The sequence below is a fragment of the Heliangelus exortis genome, chromosome 21 (genome assembly GCF_036169615.1).
Source record: "Heliangelus exortis chromosome 21, bHelExo1.hap1, whole genome shotgun sequence".
NCBI classification, from domain to species: Eukaryota; Metazoa; Chordata; class Aves; order Apodiformes; family Trochilidae; genus Heliangelus; species Heliangelus exortis.
Window position 1 is genome coordinate 5,912,257 of NC_092442.1, and position 21,834 is coordinate 5,934,090.

A 21,834-nucleotide genomic window follows, 5' to 3' on the forward strand; every position below is an offset into this window, starting at 1 on the left:
GGTAACTAAACCTTCCAGTAACAGCAGGCTGCTATATCTTCCTGCTCCAGGACATTACTGCCTAGAAGGCAAACACTGTAGCACTCTAAAGGTACTGCCAAATGCTAAAAATTTGTCCATTTATTATCATCCAAACTGAATTACAGGAAGGGTGGTGGCCAATATGTACCAAGGTCACTGTAGTGGTTAAAGGGCTGCAAGTGTCCCAGTGAAGAACAGCTAGCTGGTCATTCACATGTGACCAAGTGCTTTCCTAAAGAAAAAAGCTGCCAGGGAGTGTTATCCATGCAGGCACAAATGCCACAGGAGTTCTAAATGTTAACCTTTATTGCCTTCCAGTACAGTAATTTAATATAGGACAGGCTGCACTGAATATATATAATTAACAGAAAAGGTCCTGGCCCTGCTGTTCCTTATTGTATCCAAGAGTATTTAAATAATGCAGTGCAGGGATTTAAGGAACATCAGACCTTCCACCCCCACAGAACATGACTCAGTTGCAACAAATTACTTGAAATTTGTCTACTCCGACCCTTCTGTTGTAACACTCTGTGAGCCTTTCACGTTTGCTTACACTGCTTTCCTACTGCTTTATTAATGCTTTCTGGGAAGAGCTAGGCACCTACCCCACTAATGCATCAAGCAAAGTATGCAGAGGAGGGCACAAAACACATTGCAGGATATTTTCCATCAGAGAGATCATTTAATCCAGACAGAGGCACAGTAAAAGTGGCTCCCTCCAGGCAGAAAAACAACTGTTACAATCTCACAGAAAAACAACCCATGCAAACCTCATCCACTAGAAAAGATGACAGGTTAGATCTATGATTCCTGTGGAAGTCAGGGATAACACTCCCTATCCAAGCCAACCACATCATTCACAAATTGGTTATAAAGCAGTAGACACAGTAAAACCCCTGATGGAAGACAAAAACGTGGTACAATTGCGATCCCTTTATGCCAGTACTCTGCAGTCCTGCCACCAATGAAGCAATCCCCACCTACAATACAAAAGTTTTCCCAACAGCAACATTTTATCAACACACAAATACGCCTTTGTATGCAGCTCTTTAGCTTATATGAAATGACAAGTGATTTAGTTACGTTTGCATCACTAAGTTTTCTCCACCTCCTTTCTCTGCAGCACCAGTAACACGTTGCATTTTTCCCAAATTGTATTTGTCCTACAAAAGTGGGAGGCAAAGTACTCCCTAGCCCAGAGATCCTTAACATTTTGCATGCCGGAACTATTCAAAACTGTCAGGTGAGAGCATTTGGCAGAGGGAGGGAGCAATGGACTGAAACACCCGGGAGCTACATTTTATACACTGAGCTGTGTCTGTGGACAGCTGCTGCACTTTGTTCCTCCTGCATTTGGTGCAGACTGTCCATTTTGACAGTGGCAGAGGGATTTGTACAGTTCCTAGAAAGCAGGCAGTTCCCAGCACAATCAGGCTACATCCTATAAGCAACAACAACAACAACAAAAAAAAAACAAAAAAAACCAAAACCAACCCCCCAAACAAAGCACTCTTCTACCTGTATTGAATAATTTTTTCAGGATCTGCATAATTTCTCTTCTAGATATTACAAATTCTGAAGATGTATCATAAATCCCAAGCTTCTGTGCTATGTTATGCAAAACAGAATAAAAATTGCACACTTTGGATCCTGAGTCACACTGAATCTCTCACTTCCCCCTGTAAAAAAAATGTCTACCTTTATATCACGATAAATTAGTACAGCATGTGTACAGCCTAGCACTCCATTGGTCTCTGTCATGCAAAACAGAGACTTATATTTACACAGGCCTTCCCTAAAACACAGAATTCTATCCCATATCAAAACTGAAAATCCTGAAATGTTATGACAGTGGCTGCCATTCCAGGGCCTACCATAAAAATTAAGAACTCATCAGTTCTGTAACCTTAGGCAGTTTCTAAATGAGTTTTGAAAAGGTGCTGACAACTGCTAATTGTCTATTGCTCCAAAAGGAGATGAAAGGAAAATGCCTTTCTTCCCAGTTACTCTAAGATGTGGTTCTGCTTTCATGACTGGTCCCACCAAGCAAACAAATTTTCTCATTTGTCACTTTGCAAAACAAGGCAGCTGCCATCTACAAGTAGTTCTAGAGAAGCCTTCTACCTCAAGCAACTGTCATACAAAGGATAAATACCAGAATAATCTTTGAATAGTGTCTCAGAATATTTTTTCTTCTGTAATCCCCCCAAACATGAGGACACAGATGAAGCCAGCTTACTCGGAAAGCTCAGGTTACCAGAATGAGATGTTCATTCAGCACAGTCAGACTCCTTACATAAATCACTGTCACTTCATTAACTCCAGGAAAAGGGAAAAACTGGCATAAGAAGTAGCACATAGATGGGACTTGAGTCTTACTGGGGACAAAGACTAGTGGTCTAAGCTGGAGAAGTTATGCGGTTTGACAACATCACCTATAAGAGAGGACTAAAGTTCCTGAGCTTTCTTCGTGAAGTGCTTTCAGACACCTGTGCAAGCACCGGCAAACAAGGAAGATTTATACCAACATACATGTGAGTGCTATCAACACAGCTCACCACTGAGCACACAACAGCCGAAGATACAGAACTACTCAGGTATGTACAGAAAGCCATTCTTCAGAAGAATAAGGCAGGACTTCCATGACACGGCCACGTTTGGGCTCAGGAGCAGCCTTTTCTCCTGCCCCCACGCCCAGCCACACCCTTTACTCGCTCCGGCTCCCCATGCGAGCCCCGGCAGGATTCACCCCGTCCCGGATAGGAGCCCGGCGGGGAGCTGGCTGCCTTTAGGATACAACCGCGGAAGCGTTACCGGAGTGTATTTAGTAACGTTACGGAAAGGGAGGGAGGGACTCCCCCGGAGACATGCCGGGTAGCCGCCAGGATGCCGGCTGCTGTGAAAGCGTCATTTGTGTCTACCGTGGCAATTTCGGAGTTTCCGGGAAGGTCGCTGACTTGGAGGAACGGCCGAGCCGCGGCTTCCCGCCCTTCCCGGGGCACCGTCCGGTGCCGCTCCCGGCTCTCCGCCTTAACCCCCGTCCGCACCCCCCCCTCCAAGCCGGCACGGTGCTCCGGGCACCCCGCGGCCATGTGGCCGAACCCCGGCGCCTTTCGGCGAGCACGGGGGTGTCTGATGGGTGCCGCGGCCAACATCCCCCCCACCCCACCCCCGGCTCCCCCGGGGTCTGCTGCCGTCCCTGGCTCCGCCGCTCTACTCCGCGCTCACCTGCGCTCCCCCGGGACTCGCGGCTCCGGGCCCTGCGGCGGCTCCGGCAGCGCCTCCGCGCCCAGTGCCCGCGGGAGCCCGCGCCGCGCATGTCCGAGCGCCGGGCATGCGGAGTGCGGGCGGCGAGGCCGCGGCCCTGCCTCTGCCTCCGCCCTCACCTCACCTGCCCGCAGCCCGGAGGAGCCGAGGGGCAGCGGACAGCGCTGGACCCCCCCGCCCGTCCCGGAGGAAGGAGCTGCCCCCCTCTTGTTCAGGACAAGGGAGTCCTGCGGGTGAGCCGCTCCACCGGGTCGGGTGGCGGTTCTGTTGATTAGAATTACCAGCTGCACCTGTCTCCTCCAGGGGCACAGTGGATACACCTGGGACACTGGTGATAACTTGAGCACATCTCCCCTCCCAGCTGGCGCCTGTTTGTGGGAATCAAGCAATTTGGATCTTTCTGGGGAGGACCCAGGGTGAAACTGAACTCCAGAGTGATCCCCCAAAGGCAGAGTGAACTGGGGTAACCACTGCAGCAACACACAGCTCAGTGCATCTCACAAAGGGGTGAAGTACAGGAGGAAGCATATCCAGAATCCACAAGGAATCCTGTGTATGATTTAATTCTATCAAAAACTGAAGCATGTGGAGCTGAAGCAGGAAAGCTCTGCATTTTCCATTCCTGCTGCAGTTTCAAGTATCTTCCATTAGAAGCTCCCCTTAGTGTCAAAGCACAGTACACCAACCACTTTCCTCTGCCTGTTCCTACAGCACCAAGATTTAACACAGACTGCTGTTCTCAAAGTAGCAAATTACAGTTTTATAGACTGTTAATGACTGTTTAAAACTATTCAGAAAGCTGAGCTAATAGCTTTTCTCACTGTGGTGTCTCCTCCAGGATCCTGGCACATGCTATTTGGAATAAGGATTAAAGAACAGCTCTCTCTGGGAGACAATTCAATCCCACCACTGTCCTCTACTGTCACTACAAGTAAGTCAGTAACACTCCTGGACCATTCACTGGAAACCAAAGAATACCAAACTTGCCACTATCTCCTCTTCCGACAAGGCAGAGCTCTCGGGTTTTTCTGAAGTGAAATTACCTAATGATTGTGTTATCCACACAGTGAATGTCTTAGCTAATTTTCAGATCGAGTTGCAGATTACTTGCTAGAAAGACAATGCTAGGAAACTGTAGCCACATGCACAGATGTGTGTTTCAGGACGTGAAGGCTCTGCTCTCAGCAATCTGCTACAAGTGTTACATTCAACAGTTTATAAATACCTATGGCAGAGCAGTTCCTTCTCTTTAGACTCAGAATTTTTATACAAACCCAGTTAGAAAATAATATGAAGGAAAACCCACAGAATGACCATTCATTCCAAGTACTGAAAACTAAAATTATTCTTAGAAAAATAGTGTCTTTCTTAACTGTTTATATCTACCATGTCAAGTCAGAAACAATCAGCTCATGAATTTTCCATTTGCTTACATACAAACCATGAACCCAGGTCAATAAAAGTCACAAGTTAACAGTACAGTCAGTTCCTCGAGATATTTATATGTTCCTCTACCCCTGAATCTTCTATGTGTGAATCTTCCTATAACATTCAGGGCATTAGTCCAGTGACAACATCATCAATACTGAATAGGATCAAAATACTTTCTTCAAACCTCTTTTGCTTCCTTTGTAGTTTGAAAGTGCTGCCAGAATTCAGATGGAATGATTACAGCTAGGCCAACCACCAACTGCAAGTCATGCCAACTTTGGCCCACCAAAATATTTCTACAGGAAATACACTTTAATAATTTTCTACACTCTCAGTTGCTTAAAATTAAAATTCATTGCTACCAATTTCGAACTAATGAGACAAAACTGTTCAAAGCACAACTACAGTCACTCCAGTGACCCACCAGTCCTGCAGAGGCCTCGTGCTTTTGCACCAGCACTTCTCAATTCAGAACAAAGGTGCCCAATATTGTGTAGCCAATGTTACAACAGGGGAAAAGAGAAGAATGAAAAGAGGGCTTACAGTCTTGTGTCCTCCATAGCGATTAATCACACGGATGATTTCTCCTGTAGGAATAAGTTCAATTTGCAATTCCATGTTTCCAAGATAAATCAGTAAATCTCTCTATTCTTTACAGATAGTTCCAATTTTGAAGCACAGCAGTGGCTGAACTCCCTGAGCAGTCTAGGATAAGGCCTTGGCTATCTGCAGTCTTTGGTTCAGAGCCCTGTTGTGAGAGGAAGAGATGAACCTGCTGTATTTATATTAACTGTTGGTGTGAGTTGAAACAATTAAGTTCAAGACTAGTTTCCACTAATTACAATGTGTCCGGACAGTTCCAAGAAGCCTAAATTTATGTTTGTGTTTATAGCTGCAAACTTTGTTCCATTTTAGTCCCAGTGGACTTAGAACTACAAGTTCAATCACTGCGGATGCAGCTTCATAGGTATTAGCACGACACCATCACAGGATAGACTTAATGCACCTACCAGGAGATTTTACATAGAAAAAGTTCTTCATCTTTGCCTCCAAGGTACTTGCTTTAGAAATACAGTAACAGAAAATACTGATTGCTCCCATGGCAACTACAGGCAGTTCTTCAAATTGCTGCAGAACTACATAATTATTAATCTCCTTGCAGGGAGAACATGGCAGTTCCACTCTAATACAGGGAGGTGGGATGTACACACACATACCTGACTTTTCCTAAGTGGAGGTAACTGAAGTAGTTCCTGAGTAGCTCAATTTCCAAAGTAACTCAATGTGTACTCCACAGATTCATCAGGTGGTGAGTGCCACTGCCTTGGCTGAACAAATCAGCCACACAAAGAACAGCTTACTCTGCACTACTGTGTGCTACACAACTCTGAGCTTGCACCTGAAGAGAGACAAAAATATTTTTCTCTACTCTTTCAAGACTGATAGAAAAACTAGGAATAAACTAGGATGTTGTCTGCCTAATGCATGATTACAGAGTTAAATAACAATCATTCATGCAGTGATTGGTACCAGCAACTTTGTGATCTATCTTTCAGACACTTTCAAATAGTGAATCCCCATATCCAAGGACAGAAAGGGCCATCAGAAATATTCTTGTTAGTAATGCAAAGTTCTCAAAAAAGGGATCATTTCCTCTCTCAAGGAAAACCTAATTCAAGCTTTGTTCAACTGGCCTTTCCATGGCAGTACATTAAGACAAGTTCATCTGAGTGTCATTTAGTGTCCTGAAGCAGAGAAGGAAGTAGTGGTAGTAGAAACAATAGTCTTTATCAGGACATATTTTTAGGGTCTAACAAGCACGCAAGACATCTTAGAAATATTTCCTGTTTACACAGAGCTGTACTATCTGGATGCAATGATACACTGCACATCCTGAGAAATATAGAGACATCAGAAATATAGAAACATCATATAAGGCTACACTGGACAACATTCCTTGGTAGAAATATTTCCTACTCCAAAACAAGGTCTCTAACAGCAGGGAATTACAGAAAGTTACCCTTAGATGGACATGATCTGGTAGCAAATTTATATTAAAACATACAAAATTTAAAAATACAAAGTAAAATGCAGGATTTCATGACGACAAAAAGACAAATCATATTGTGAAAAATTCACTGTGAAAAAAGGTATTTAGAAGAATCTAAAAGTTAAGAGAGTTAAGAAAGAGAACTAAGTGACTTCAGCATTTTTACAATGCAAATAATCAAAACCTCTTCAATGATGGAGGGGTGACAGAAAATCCACAACTAAGTCCATTTAATACTGAATTGATTTCACTAGGAAAAATTAGATGAATCTGCTTTGTCCAAAAGAACTACACTTGCCTTGCCATTTTTTCGCAGTCCAAAGCCCTACTGCAAATATTATTACTGACATCCTTCCATTCTAAAGTAGTGCTGTATCTGCACATTAAATATGACCAAAGTTTATTGGAGAAAGGTCACCATGCACAAATTAATCCTCCCCACCCACAACAGTGTGTCCGTTCTCAAATTATCAGAGGCTGTGTTAGAACACTTCACTGCCAGGATTTATTTTAGAGGTACATGAAAAGAAAACACGAGTATAAAAACATTTCCAGTGATTATAACATCCCATTAAAGGTGCCTTATGAAAGATAATTTCATCAGAAATTGCTTCATAACAAGTCATGGAATAGTCTGAAAAGCTACCGTAGGTAACAGTAGTAAACAAAAGTGCTACTGTGTGCAGAATACTTAAGAAAGAAGTACACAGTTCTGTGCTGCATCCTACTGACACACAAGCAGATTGAATCAGAGCTGCCGTGGGCATTTTCAGTTAAGTGCTGTAGTTCAAAGGATTAGTTTAAGAAATGCAGCTTCTATGTCCAGTGATTGAGAGGTTTATCAGCTCTCACACAGCGTTAACGATCTTGAGTTTCTTGCCTCTGAAAAGCGGCTGTTTGGCTCCCCCTCTGAGCTGCTGAGGAACAGCAGGTCCACCCGGATAAGAAACTGGATCTTGGTCCGCAACAAATCGCCAGCTGTGGTCTGGAATTCAAAGACCACTCTTCTTTGACGTTTCCATAGAGTCTCCTTGCATGGAGTATGGTAATACAGTTTCAGAAGTAAAAGCACAAAAAGAGCACAACTCAAGAGCCGCCAGCTCTCTGCAATTCAGTAAGGATTGGTCTCATGCCCTAACTGCCACGAAAAGTCATCTATCTGAAAGATTCAGTGCAAAATAAATTATTGCAAGACTGGTACAAATGTGAGAAGTGTTTCTAATATTGTTCCAAAGTGTAACAGGAATGTACAAACTGTAAATCTCAAGGCAGTTTTAATCTGTGTAATGAACACAGTATCCTCTGAACCCACCCTTACTGTTTACAACTGGAAACAGTTCCAAACACCAAGCATTGACCTATGTTTAGTTTCCTCAGTATACAAAGATGCCTGGATCCCAGATTTATATAGTGAATAATGTAAGCAAGTACCTGCAAAAAAAAAAGCCATATCAAGGTATTCACTTTCTATCTCAAAAGAATCCTAGAAAAACTAAGGCTTTGAGAAAGAGAAAAAAAATAATCCATTCAGTTCTGATGCAATATTTCAGCATAAAAACACCAACATCTTTTCATCTTTTGCTTTGCTCTCCCCACCTGAACCAAATTTTCTCTTTTCCACCATAACCAACATTACAGTGATTAGTAACTAGCTTTACTTACCATACACAGCAGGTAGCTCAAAGCTGTGTATCTAGAACATGGGAGACTGGCAAGTGCTCTTTCTGGCAATGTAGTCTGAGATTCCGTGGAATGTTGGTGCCTCCTTCCAATCCTTTCCAATCATCTCCATTTCCTCATCAAGAAATCAAACTATTTCTGAAGCTAACTGCCTTTCAGATTTTAAAAAATACATACTGTTTCTTACTCCATCTCCACTGTTAAGTGCACAGGATATGTTAAGGTCTAAGTACTTCTAGAAAAACAGAAATTTTCAAAAGCAGTTGCTATGAATTGGAGATATTTACAATTTTGGGAGCACAGATTACACCATAAGAAAGAATCTGCTCCACTGAATTTCCCTATCTATAATTATCATCATCTCTGTAATAAGTGGAACAATCATGTGGCAGAATGGTATCAGGGAAGTATTTAAATTGGGCTTTAGCTTTCTAGATTCAAAATGACAACAGAAAACAACTGGGATTACTACCATGATCACTGTAGTACTTCATGTATGGCTGCTCACCTATGCTAAGGAATTGATTTCAAAAATTATGGGATCCTGGTTAATGCTGAGCCATGAAGACCAGGAATCTACTACCAAAGAAGAACTTCAAGATCTTAAAGGTCTTTTCCAACCAAAATGATTCTATGAAACAATTTGTTTTCATGTGACCTACTGCCACATGTTCCAACTAGCTTACATTTGGAAGCCAAACAAAAATTTCAAAACAAGCTGATTAGCTGTATCTAATAAATAATTTTTAAATAACTTCAACTTAAAGTCAACATTTGGAAGTTGGTTCTTAAGTATTTATAGCACAGTAAATATGGCATTGTAAATAATATATCCTTTACAAATAAAGGAGCAAGCCTAAAAATCTATTACAGATTGCAGCTTAGGTTAAATCATTGGGTTAGAAATGTCTATCACCTTAAAACATAGAGCATTCATTAGATGCTATTTAACACTTCTCAGCCAGTGCAAGAGAGTTACTCTCCCTGTAACAAAAAAAATACCTGTTTCCACAATAAATTATGTTCTGTGAGCTTACAACGTTTCTGAGCAATCCTACCTGTCTTATTTGCACTATCCTACTCCATCTTCTAAGAGTAAAAGTTTGCAGTCACTAAGACATAAGCAATCATATGACTCCTGACTTAGGACCATTAAATGCCCTTTCTGCCTTCAGAAGTCGTTATGTGGTTCCAGATTGTCAGGTTTCTGCATCCAACTGTTGTCTTCCTGTGTCAGATCCTTTTCTATTACTGTTCTGTTAGGCTGAATCTAGAAGAGAAACAGTAGTTAAAAAAAATAACACAATCAAAAAAACTGTGCTTGTCATAGATATTAAGCCCTGCAACTTTACTCACCAATATAGAAAGAAAAATATGAACGGTATCACTGAAATATACCAGGCAAGGGAGCAACTTTCATTACTTTATCCCCTAAGGCAGTAATTTCATAGGCTCCTAGAACCCCTTCATCCAACAATGCAGAACTTCAACCATTCTTCAACACATTAGCAGAGCCATGATGGCATGGAAAATGATACACAAACAAAATGCTTTTGGCAAGAAATGCTTGTGTAGAAAAGCAGCAACGCTTGTTGGTTTTATCTACTCTGTGCAAGTTAAGTCACCCTTTCAGAAACTAAATAAACCTGTTAAACAAATAACCTGAATTCCAGTTGTCCTGTCTTCCCCAAATTCAAACAATTAAATATACATGAAGCACTTCTGTGCAAATCTGCCACAGAACAGAGCACAGAGTTCACTTACAATGCAAGAAATGGTGGCACTTGAATTCTCATCTTTGTAGAAACCAGGGACCTAACTGACAGAGCCTAAAGTTCCAGAAATGATAGCTGAGAGAAACCTGGCTTATTTCATGTTGCCATAACAACTACTCAGTGTATTTTGGCATACCAGCAAATTCTTTTAGGGGACATTTAGCCAGGACATATCCTTTTTACCTTTACTTCTACTGTCACCTCCCCCCAGATTAAGCCAGCTTCACACACCCATGTTCAGATGCATATGAAAGCAAAAGAAATAAAAATCCCATCACCATTAATCAAAGCTTCCAAATACATTACCTGAAAAGGCTGGCTGACACCAACTATTGACTGAAAATTATTGCTGTAATAACAAAGCAAAAATTCTCCTCCCGTATCAGGTATTTCTGCAGCACTCATGTAAACCTGTCAACAAGAGTAAGAATAAGCAATTCCCACAGTGAAAGAAGATGGTGGACATGTTAGCAAGGGGACTTGGTTCAGCAAAAAGGGAGAAGAAACCTTGAGCTGTTCAAAGGGAAGGGAAGGGGCAAGGGATTTTAAACAATAGTATTACTTGCCATTAACTTTGACTATGAAAGAGGATACAGAACCTGTAAAAGGCAGGGTAGACAAATAGTCCTTGAATACTACTCTGCGGAAAACTGCAAAAGAAATAAAATTGGCTTACTTGTTTGCTGTCTTTGTTAGAAGAAATTTCATCATCTTCCACCCAAGCATAAGTAACATAGTCATTCACATGCCTGAAAGCTACCTGCAAAGATGCAAACCATCAGCCTTCTGAAGGGAACAAAAACCACATCATCTTAGAGAATGTAAAGGGTGTGAGAGAGCTTGCACACTAGGCAGCTAAACTGTTGGCATACAGAAAGTAATGTCAGCCAAGGATACATGATGATTTCAGAGAGCTTTGCAGAAGAATCACAATGTCCTATGACAGAAGACTATCAGCTACCTCCTCCAGTCATATTCACCATCTCTTACTACAAGTAAAGAGCAATGATGCTGTAACATTACCTTGAAGAGTCCAATCCAGTCCCAGGCACTACTTGGGAATTCAGGCACTGCAGAATATCTGATGAGAACATCATGCTCTGAGCTCCACTCACCCTCAGGATTCAGTGTGATGAAAGGATCTGACACAAGAGGCTTCAACTAGACAAAGGAACAGAATTTAAAGTCAGTGAGGTCTGTCAGTCTTTCAGTTATTCTTTTCAAGTTACTCTCTGCCACACCTCTTAACCCCAAAGCAGTTTATTGCCTTCACTATTATTGGAACGAAACAGAGATTATGACTTCAAAAGTCTAGAAAACCAGCTTCTGTAAGGCAAGACTCAGTAAAATAAAACTTTTTCTGGGACAGCACCTCAAGCCCAAAAGTTCCCGTAACAGGCTTGTGATCGCTGATGCCGTAGTTCATGTGACTCCTGTAGTTATTCAATGTAACAGAAATTGTCTGTTCTTCTTCAGAGAATTCGCCTTCCTTTGATGCATCCTGGCAGAGATTTTTTACTCTCCAAAGAATTCTATCAGTCCATGCTGGCTTTCTTTTCTTTTCACTGAAAAAGCGTAAGATGAAGGAAAGTGAAGTGAGGAAAAAAAACATTGCCAAAAGCTAAGAATACTGTGCAAAATCTACTCAAAGTTAAAATACTGTCAGATACATATTAATAAAAGAAGAGAATCACATCCAAGCTTCATTTTACTGCTCTATTCAATACACTTTAAAGGTATTCTTTAAAGGTTTCCTAGTGTGAACTCAACTCCATTTACCACAGATATTTCATAAGTTTCTGAGAGGAGTAAAATGAAGAGGAGAAGGGCATTTCGATGTGTTAGCTTCACACGGGAAATGATACTTTCTCCTGAAGCATTCCATAAAACCATGCAAGGACACTGAGATAATACAGCAACTTCCTCAAGCTTCAAATGTAGTTATTCTGAGAAAAGGGGCATAAAGGAAGATGTAGGAAGAGTCTGAACGATGTCTGAAATTCAAAACATTTAAGAACAAGTTTCTTTTAACAACAAATAGTGGACAAACTTACAATAAAAACAGGTGGGACACTACTGCTTTATACAAAGTTCCTCTAACTTGAACTAGCTTGCATTTCAAGTCTCTCAAGTATTGCTGTCTCATAACAAAAGGCCTTAAAAATTCCATAATCAGGAAAGTTCCACCTGCAACGAGCAACTGTGCTATACATTAAACTGGAATCACAATTCAGTTTCCTTTTATACCATATCAATAACAACAGATGACAAGATCCTTTTGTGGTTCCCTCCGTAGTGGGAGGAAGATTTAACAGCAACTCTCTGTGTAGCTGTATCACTGCAAATGGACATGGAGGAAAGATCATACCCCGTGGAAGAGGAATTAGAATGAACTAGATTGAATTATAAATGTTAATGAGCAGGATGTGTAAGGAAAACTGTCAGTTTAAAAACTCTGAATATCAAAACTATCACGAACTGAAAATGTCATTTGGTTGAATATTCAACATGCTTTTGTTTTACCCCTTCCCATGTATAAGTCACCTTTAAGAAGGTGAAAAGATTTTAAATTAATAAGGGGCCATAATCAACTTACTCCAGTAATTATATAAACTGACAGGAATCTTTATGAGCTGCCACGTCTGCTCTGCTGTGCAAGAAAACACCAAAAGAACATCTTATGTTAAAAGACTCAAATTTTAAGAAAAATGGCATATTAGATGGGAAAGAAAACCTCAAAATACATATTGAAAAAGTATCAAAAGGTAACAAAATCTGTGTGCTTCAAATAAAGCATGTTTTCCATGGGTGCTTGCCTTGAAGTCCACTGATCACCTCCACAGGATGTGTAAGCACCCCTTCTGTTCTTTAAATGAGCCAACACAGATTATTAGGCTATGAATCACTCTTAGAATGTTTGGGTTTGAATTATTATAAGTACTTTTTTCTTAACTGGACTTACTGGCAGTCCCATATTTCTTCACACTCAATAGGGAGCAAAATCTCTTTAGATCCAAATGAATAAACTTCCAATCCTGAGTGCAACAGCAGAGTAGATAACACTACAGCTTTCAGACAGGTTCAAAAAATCCCTGAAGAAAATCAGCTGTCATCTGATTTTCAAATATTTCATAAAAATCAAATCTAAAGTTCAGGAATTAGCATTGTTTTGATTCTGAAATATTTACAAAGCTAAGAAATCCAGAAAGTTTTCTTCTTACTTAAACCAAAACAGGGACTTCCGCTCCCTGGAAGTAAAGAAAAAGATCAGTACAAAACCCCTGTTTGAACAGGAACTTATCCTTCTTTTGAAACATACAACTTCAGTGACAGAGAAAAACTGGAAACTTAAGCTACTTAATTTTTAACTTAAAATATTTTACATAGATATTTACATTTATTTTTAAATACCAGCAGTATGAAATAGAATGCTTAAATAGAGAAGGAAATTTAAAAATTGCAATTGTTCTTTTCCTTTTTCTCCTTTCGAGAATCAATGAGCACCTTTAGTATACAAGAACAAAAAAGAAGTGGCATAAACAAGTATTGGTTTATTCCCCCCCCCCCAAAAAATGGGTTGTTTCAGTACTTCCCTCAGGGAATCAGCAGGCTTCTTGAGCCAGAAATATTCCCTTACTCAGATCTGACCAGGATTGAGCCTAACAGAATAGCTCAGTAGCTAAAGCTAAGCAGTACATTCAGAAAATTCAAGTTTGTTTACTATAGTGATATTTCATCAAGCCCCACATTCACTCTAATATTCTGTATCTAAATTAATCTCATTATGCTTTTACCTTGTGTCATATACTTCTGAATACAGGTCAAACTTGTAGGTGGGTTTAAATTGTAGAGGACCCTCTATGAATTCCTGAAGAAATGCCTCCTTCTTTTTTGCCATATTTAACTGCAGGAATAAAAAGTATCTTTTAAAGATTGTGTTTTAAAGTCAGAGCTTAAACGGCAACTGGGAAAGGAGACTGGAAGAAGAATTGGAATTCCAAGAAGAATTCAACACATCAGTCAGGATAACATATTGGAAAGGTAAATTCAGAAGTGTCTCTTTGTTACTGTCAAAACTCTGTTTACACAATTTTGTTTGTTTAGCAGTTCTACTCAACACAAACTCCAGGAGAAGCTTCTCTTAGAAATACTTCTTGGGAGAAGAAGAAAGGAGGAGAAATTAAGGTGAGGAACAATTCACAAGCCATTAAGTTCAAAGAAAGCTGCAGTCAAAGACAAGCATTGTAAATGAGTAAGAAATTAAACAAAAGCAGAAAAGTTTGCAATTAACTGGGGCTTATGGCCAAGAAGAGAGAGAGGGAACTGCTACATTTCTTCCACCTCATGACTCCTCTGAATTTGTGTTCTTTATCAGAGATTAGTAACTCAAGAAGCAATGATCAACTATCCTGTTGTGTTTGTATGTATTAAAAACAAAACCTCCAAACAGATTAAACAACATACCTGGTCCTTTTCCCATAACAGATTGTAATTCTCTTTATTTATTGATTCTCTGACAAAATGTATGCCATAGTCTGCTATCCTGAAGTTCAGGTCTCCAAACCAGAAGAGAACACTTCAAAAAAAAGAAAAGAAAAAAACAAAACAAGATCCATAGGAATCCATTAACACAAGGGAAGAATTCAATAGAACATAAACCATTACACTAATTAGGTGCTCTAATCACTTACACTACTTAATCTGAACACTTAAAACACAAACATTAAATAGTTAAAAATAAGCTTACACAGGGATAACCTGCTGCTAAACAAAAAATTTAAAAGAATTGAAATAGCTGTGGCATTTCTTTGAGTATTAAAATTAAAAATTACAGAACTAAAATGTTTTTTCAACCCTTTTCTAAATGATATTATTACCATCTTTAGACTCAGGCACATGAAACAGTGTAAGATACAAATAATTCCTGCAGTATTACAGAAGCTCAGTTATTGGGGCCCAAGGTTTATTCTGATTTTTGGGGGATTTTTTTGAGACAGAAATCGTTATTCAAGGTTGTAACAGCTGAGAAGCCTGTGGTGTAGGAGTTTACTCTGTAACAGATAAAACCAATACAGACAGAGCAGGATCTGAACAACTCACTCATGGTCCAAAGTACTTGGAATATTCTCTCCTTCAAACTGCATTTCCAAAATCTTCTCAAAGTCATCCAGTCGCTGCTCTGTGTTCTCCATGTGAGCTGGTAAGTGGCAGTTCATGAAACAAATTGTATAACCATAGAGGGACATTCGAACAGTGACTCCTCCTTTGTTCCCCTGGTATGAAGATTAACAACATGCTCTGAAACCACAGTCAACATCTGAAAAGGTAACTATTGACACCTTCTGTACATTTTCAAGTCGTGCTAGTTAGATGTAAATTAATACTATTTCTTCCTATGTAACATGCACATCAGCTAATAAATTGGTAAAATTAAGGTGCTGCATACAAGGTTCAAAAAATTGGGTGTCACTGCTTGTCAGTTTATTTATTAAATTTTAAGTAAGCCATATAGCCTCTTTCCCACTGGGAAACTAGCTGGCACCTACCACCATCCCTGTAAGTCTCAGACACCTCCTTACCCAGTATCCATAGAGGCCTGTGCGTGTGTAGTGGGTATGAACATCCCGGATGAAAGGCAGGTGGCCATGCTTCACAAAGATCAGAAGCAGCAACCCCTGCATGCGAATGGAGGAGAGCTGGAAGAGATACAAAAGAGGGAATGGTAATTTCCAGGGAGGTGGTCAGAATTCCTTGTTCTCCTTTATAGAAGCTTTTATGGGAAGAACTCCTTGGCAGAAGTGATGCAATTCCCCTGCCAACCCTGGCTTCAATGCTGTGACGCAGTAAACTCAGGTGCAGCTCAATGCTGTAAAGAATACATTCTTAGACTTATAAACAATTGTGATGAATCTCTCAAATAATTAATAATTAAGGAACACAGAGAAGCAGTAGCCAAGCAAGAAGCAGGTGAAAGAGAGCAGCAGTCGTGGTCTGCCTGAGCTTGATAGCAGGGAATAGGAGGGAACAGACCCCTCTGTGCTCTGCCCCTCTCAGAGTCTGACTCAAACTATGACAATGCTGCACACCTAGAAGTCCTCCAGCTTTTTTCAAGCAAGTTTTTCAAACTAAAATCTTCAGCAGACAGGTAATCACTAACTGCCATGAAAATGCCTAAAAAGCACAGCAGTTACTCCAAGACATTTGCAAAAACAGTGAACTGCAAACAGGTGGAACTCTTGCTTTTGATGACCGTAAAACTGATTTTCTGAGCACTTCCAAAATAGGTACTTAGTAATATGTAAGACACTGTTTCAGCTTGAAGATACTGGTGACTTTTTTTTTTTTTTGTGTGTGTGTGTGTGTGTGTGTCTGGAAATAACCTAACAAAGATGTTCTTCATTAACAAATTCACTGTTTCTTTAAATGATAATGATTCAATTTAAAACACAGACTTTGAAGTAGATTTAGTTCAATTTTATGGTAGATGAACTTAGAAAGACTACATTAGAATAAAACCTAATATTAAGAGTAACACTGACTGCCAGAGAAGTACACAAACTCAGCCCAAAATTAAAATCAGAATTCCTCCTTTCTCTGCCTCCACATTAAGACAGTAAAATGACTTCAGTATAAATGTTAATGTTTTCATTGTTCTTGCACCCAACAAAATACTGAGCAGTGAATTGGTATCAGTTACTAGTTGATGTACAAATATTTGTACATCTGATCTGTATAACCAATGTTCTTCTTTCAATAATTACGCTCATGAGATACTAAGTTCTTTCAGTTGCTTTATTATTTGCTACATTTCATTCTGCTGTGAATGAAGTCACATAGGTCAGCAAAGAATGGCTGACTGTTCCTTTCTAACAACAGCCTCTCCCTAGCCAACTCCTCAGATAAGTCCTAGCATAAGCTCTCCTCACTGCCTGTTTTGATTTTGACCTGGCCTGACAGTCGCCTCTTATTATTAGAACTAATCAAGTCCTGCTGAAAACCATTAGGTGGCAGCATCCATTCATTAGTTTGGCCAAAGTGCCACATTTATAAATTAGAATTCAAAATCAACCATGCATACTGCTAGGAATTCTTTTTAACTGACCATATACAGGGCCTGAATGTCAGCCTGCAGCCAGATTTTGCATGGTTATCAGCAATGACTCACATCAGAATGAACGACAATTATTTCCTTTTTATAATTCCCTACAAGTCTTTTGTGTTGTGCTTTTTTAAAAATTACAATTAAAAGAATGCCACAGCTACCACGTCTGACTAGCATGCAGATAATACAATCATCTCAGCAAAATCACCCTGAAACAATGCTTGATTTAGAAAACCAATACAGCATTCAAAAGGCTTTTAATATCTCTTTATTAGAGAAAATGAAGATATCTTACGTTTATTGTTAGCATTATTAAAATAGCTAGTATTTTATCTGATCTAATGCCCCAGATATTCTCAAAAATCATGTCATTTAAACTACCATACAATGTTCTAGGTCTCCAATCTAAACCAAAGTCCTCGGAAAAATATTTATACCCAGTAAAATCCTGTTTGACATATATGCAATTTATTTTCAACTGCAAACAAGTCAGAAAAGAAGAATAAGCCTTGCCAATCTTAAAAAAAAACCTCTGGCATCGTTTGGGATATTTATAGTGAAAGCAGGTACTTAAGCAGACCACATTAAAAACACTACAATACAGTTCCCCAATATTGCTCAGAGCAAAAATATTTTCTCTAAACAAAAGATATTGTGGCCACAAGACACACGTTGTCACATGTCACAAATGTGATGAAGAATCACTTCTGATGTATGTGTACCCATAGAAGTGAAAAAACACCAACAACTAAGCTTGTATGGCAAGTCTGAGGGGGAAAAAAACTGAAAGGAGCTGGGGAAGACATTGTCCTACACTGCTGTGACACCTTAATAGATGTAAACAATTACCTTGATATAGCCCAAAGGAGACAATACAGTCATGAAAAAAATACTCCACGGATCATCAAATGCCAAGTCAGACAGAAAATTTGTGATTCTTGAGTTCACCTCCTGTAAGCTGAATACATCAAGATTACTCACACTTTATCTCTTAGTTTTGACAGAACTCACATAACCCTTTCAGAACACAGATGACAACATCCTAACTGATCTCTACCAGCCTAAGTCAAATTTCTTGATGCTGTTCAGTTTCTCACTCACAAGCAGTTTAACCCACCCACAGGTCTAGCACAGTTAACATTGAGAAAAACAAAGTTAAAGCAGTTTATATGCATCTGAAGAGAGTTTAAGTTAATGCTAGACTCATGATATGTTATGACAAGTAACTTTGCCATTAGGTCTTTAAAATTTCAAGTAGGTTTAGAAACTATAATGGCACCTAATAAGCTAGTACCAATTTCTTTAAAATGTACTGAATTTTTTACAATAATAACTTGAGATATGCCTTTATATGCCAATAAAACAGCACCCAACAATTTTGGCACTCTGTATTTTGTCACAAAACAAGAAGCAGAAAGAATATTCTTTTGCTATAAATCAGCTCTGTTTTAAGTCACTAACTAGTCTTCACTTTCTCTTAGCAATGTTAAACCATCTTCTAGGCAGTGACTGCACAGTTCTCCCAAAATAGACAGTAAACTGTTGACACTTAGCAGTGTTGCAATAAACTTACAGAGCAAGTTCTTCATTATATACTTACCCAATAACATACATATCCATAGCTGGGCCTTCTGAATCGAGCTGAAGCAAGCTAGTGACATCAGGAGGTGGAGAGGCTGTGCCCACATTCCAGGTAACTAAGTGCAGTCTACAAACAAACAAAAATCACATAAAACCAATGCTAAAATTGATACCTGAACAGGTAACCAATCTAAGAGCATCTAAATTCCCCAAAGAACTTCTATCTACATAAAACAAAGACTTTCTGTCACTTTTTCTCGATCAGAAACTTCTTAACAAGAATTACAGAAAAAAAACGAAACACAAACCCACAAATACAAAACCAGTCAACTAGAGAGAACAAAACCTGAGTTCTTGCCACTTATCCTTCAGCTTTTTCCCCCAGATGAGGAAAGCTTCATCTAGAGTGCGAGACACTTCTTCATGAATTTCATCATCTGAGCTGATGTCCTCTACACAAGCCATGAGCTGGGCCACTCGCTGGCGGAGCTGCAAGCGGCCGCTGGACGCTGTGCTGCTGACACTCGCAGACCGGCTGCGCAAGCTGTGCAGACCTTCCAAATCGTTGAGAGAGAGGTCTTGACATGCACCTTCACCACTGAGGGAAGCCATTTGCTCAAAAGGAAAGAGTAACTACACACTGAAGGACCAGCTTGTTAAAATCCTAAGTATAAAAATGGCGAAGAATCTCCCGGAGCAGGTTTCACTCCTGTGGAATTCAGCATTGCTTCGAATGCGAAAGGGCAAACGTAGGCACAGCAACACTGAAAAAAAACACCCCTAGCATTACCCCCACACTCCAGGGGTTGTTACAAAAGCTGCAATCCCATCCTTCCTCACACGGTGAATTGTTTCTTCATAATAGATTTAATGTGGTTAATTCTATGAGCTCAAGATTGAAAAGAATTTATTGTTGATTTGAATCGATCATGTGCCTTCTTCTGTAGGCTACTGGAAGTGTAATCTGCAGCTCCTGAACATACAAACACACTCCTGGCCAAAACCAAGCAAAGCACTGTCAGATACATTCATATGTCATAGGACTTGTCCTTATAAGATGGTAATGTCAATACCGGAGCATCTAATAACAGATTCACTTTGCCATCAGTCTTGTTACACATCAGACAGTCTTAAAAACAATAAGCCCTTAATTGTCCATCCATCTTAGGGTCCTTACAGGGACCTATAAACAGGAATAGTTAAATTGTCAATCCCATTATTAGGGCCGTATTTTTATCTCCCTAGATGAAGGTGACACACAATGTACGTGGAAGAGCTGGAAAGTGACCTTGCACAGCAGACCAACTCAATAATATCTCTCACCAAGTTTCTCTTTGTGAGACTACAATGAAGTCAGACAGAAGTGGTTCTAGAACAAATATCTAGGGGGGGAAAAAAAAAAAAAAGTATGTATGCTGCATATCTAATTCTTCCAGAAGAAGCCAGAGCCATATCACTTGAGAACTAATTTTGGAAGCTACTAATTACTAAGTTACTACTTTCATAATGCAATTATCTGATTAAGCAAAACTGAAATAATATTGAAGTCATCAGTTGTAACTGAAAAATAATTGTCTTCAGAGTGTTCAGTATCCACACTACTCATAAGAACACAGGGAAAGACTGCAGTGCTAGAATTTACACCAAAAGAAAAAAATACTTGTAAAAATTTAAAGATCATCCTCAATAACTGGGTTTCACTGTAGGTTATAACTAGGTCTACAGGAAACACTTAAGAGTGAGGAACATACATGCACCTGCACCGCAAATAACCCACAACATTACGCAATCCCAAATGTCTGCTGAGACTCCCGACTACTCCACAGGGCCATACAAGTACAGAGGGGAGACAAGAGTGATCCCAATTTTCATCTGATGCCAGAATGTCAGCCTTCAAAGGGAGGAGGATACTTCTCAAACCATTCAGGAAGCTTTCAGTACCACTACGCTACAGAATCAAGCTTTCTGCAAACGCATTCCTAAATACGACCACAATAACGAAGGCATTATTTACTGTCACCAATTCCTGACATGATTTGGTAGCAGATAAATTTTTAGGGTCACAGTCTTATTAATATATCTCTAAGCACATGTTAGTGTTCGCTATTCTGCTGGTTTTTTTTAATTTTCCTGATATAGACAGCTACTCAACTCCCCTTTAAGTAGACTTCTCTAGTGGCCCAATCCCACAGAGCGAGACACCACAACTTCTCTCCACAGATAACAGAACACAAACACACAATGTCAAAACAACGTAAAAGCAGAAGCCAGGGATCTATGCAAATTCCTCCACGCAAAAAGCAACAAATTTGAGACACTAGGTACGTTAATAGCAAGAGCAGTGGATCTTGTCCTCATTAAACCTAAGTAGGTCTCTGGAAAGTCCAAACAATACTCAATAAACCTCCCTGAAGAACCTCCAGTACCGACGCTTTCAAATCAGAAAATCAGCTTTTCTTACCGATTTCATGTAACTACGAAACATCGCCAATTAGCATAACTCCCTGTTAATAAGCAGAAACACAAGTTTCCCTAATTCTCAGCTAATTACGCAACGACTTAGCTACTTTTCTCACACACTCGGAAAAGCCGCCCTCAGCCCCGCGCCTCACACAGAGCCGCCTCCCCCCCCCCCCCCCCACACCTCTCACCTCAGCTCCCTCACGGCACCGCCCTGAGCCTGGCCCGCAGCTTCCATCTCCCTGCGGCCGAACACACCAGGTTTCCAGTCAGGAAGAGCTGGGTTCCGGTCAGGAAGACGAGGGGAGAGCCGAGGCCCCAACCTCGTCCGGCCCGGCCCGGCCCAGCCCGGCCCGCAGCCGCCTCACTCCCCTCAGCCGCCGCCCGCCCGTTCCCGCCTGCGCTGGTGCCCATTGGGCCGCGTGATGGGGGCGGGCGGGAGGGCGGGCACGTGGGCGGGGCGGCGG

The 21,834-nt window shown here is 40.4% G+C and overlaps 2 protein-coding genes and 1 long non-coding RNA gene across 9 annotated transcripts in view; 1 reads left to right on the plus strand and 2 right to left on the minus strand.

The window, feature by feature from the left end:
* Positions 1-8,555, minus strand: part of MYO1C (myosin IC) — a 58,118-nt gene extending 49,563 nt beyond the window's left edge. The window contains exons 1-3 of one of the 2 annotated variants that reach the window (XM_071765427.1): positions 8,432-8,555; positions 5,937-6,118; positions 5,263-5,467 (exon numbers count right to left, since the gene is read on the minus strand). In XM_071765427.1, coding sequence (XP_071621528.1) covers positions 5,263-5,337 — 75 coding nt within the window. In that variant the 5' untranslated portion in view covers positions 5,338-5,467; positions 5,937-6,118; positions 8,432-8,555. Of the gene's footprint in view, positions 1-3,249; positions 3,370-5,262; positions 5,468-5,936; positions 6,119-8,431 lie in introns of those variants that run through there. The other variant, XM_071765426.1, reaches the window with a different exon arrangement.
* LOC139806177 (uncharacterized) lies at positions 1,984-9,312 on the plus strand. The gene is made up of 2 exons (XR_011730167.1): positions 1,984-2,618; positions 3,592-9,312. It is a non-coding gene; the product is annotated as an uncharacterized lncRNA (long non-coding RNA).
* Positions 7,252-21,776, minus strand: INPP5K (inositol polyphosphate-5-phosphatase K). 6 transcript variants are annotated; one of them, XR_011730160.1, is made up of 13 exons: positions 21,559-21,775; positions 18,927-19,034; positions 18,176-18,284; positions 15,804-15,920; positions 15,325-15,497; positions 14,689-14,800; positions 14,019-14,128; positions 11,597-11,789; positions 11,248-11,385; positions 10,901-10,984; positions 10,531-10,635; positions 8,432-9,719; positions 7,252-8,200 (listed from the first exon to the last, which is right to left on the minus strand). XR_011730160.1 is itself a non-coding variant. In XM_071765435.1 (13 exons), exons 1-13 carry the CDS (start codon positions 21,603-21,605, stop codon positions 9,621-9,623), a joined length of 1,422 nt encoding a protein of 473 aa, XP_071621536.1. In that variant the 5' UTR covers positions 21,606-21,776; the 3' UTR covers positions 7,252-9,620. The 6 variants fall into 6 exon arrangements, 4 of the variants coding, with proteins under 4 accessions (XP_071621536.1, XP_071621534.1, XP_071621537.1 ...); XR_011730159.1 differs by lacking the exon at positions 21,559-21,775 and adding an exon at positions 19,254-19,828; XM_071765435.1 differs by adding an exon at positions 13,446-13,472 and having other exon boundaries at positions 7,252-9,719; positions 21,559-21,776.
* Between the last annotated feature and the right edge of the window lie 58 nt (positions 21,777-21,834).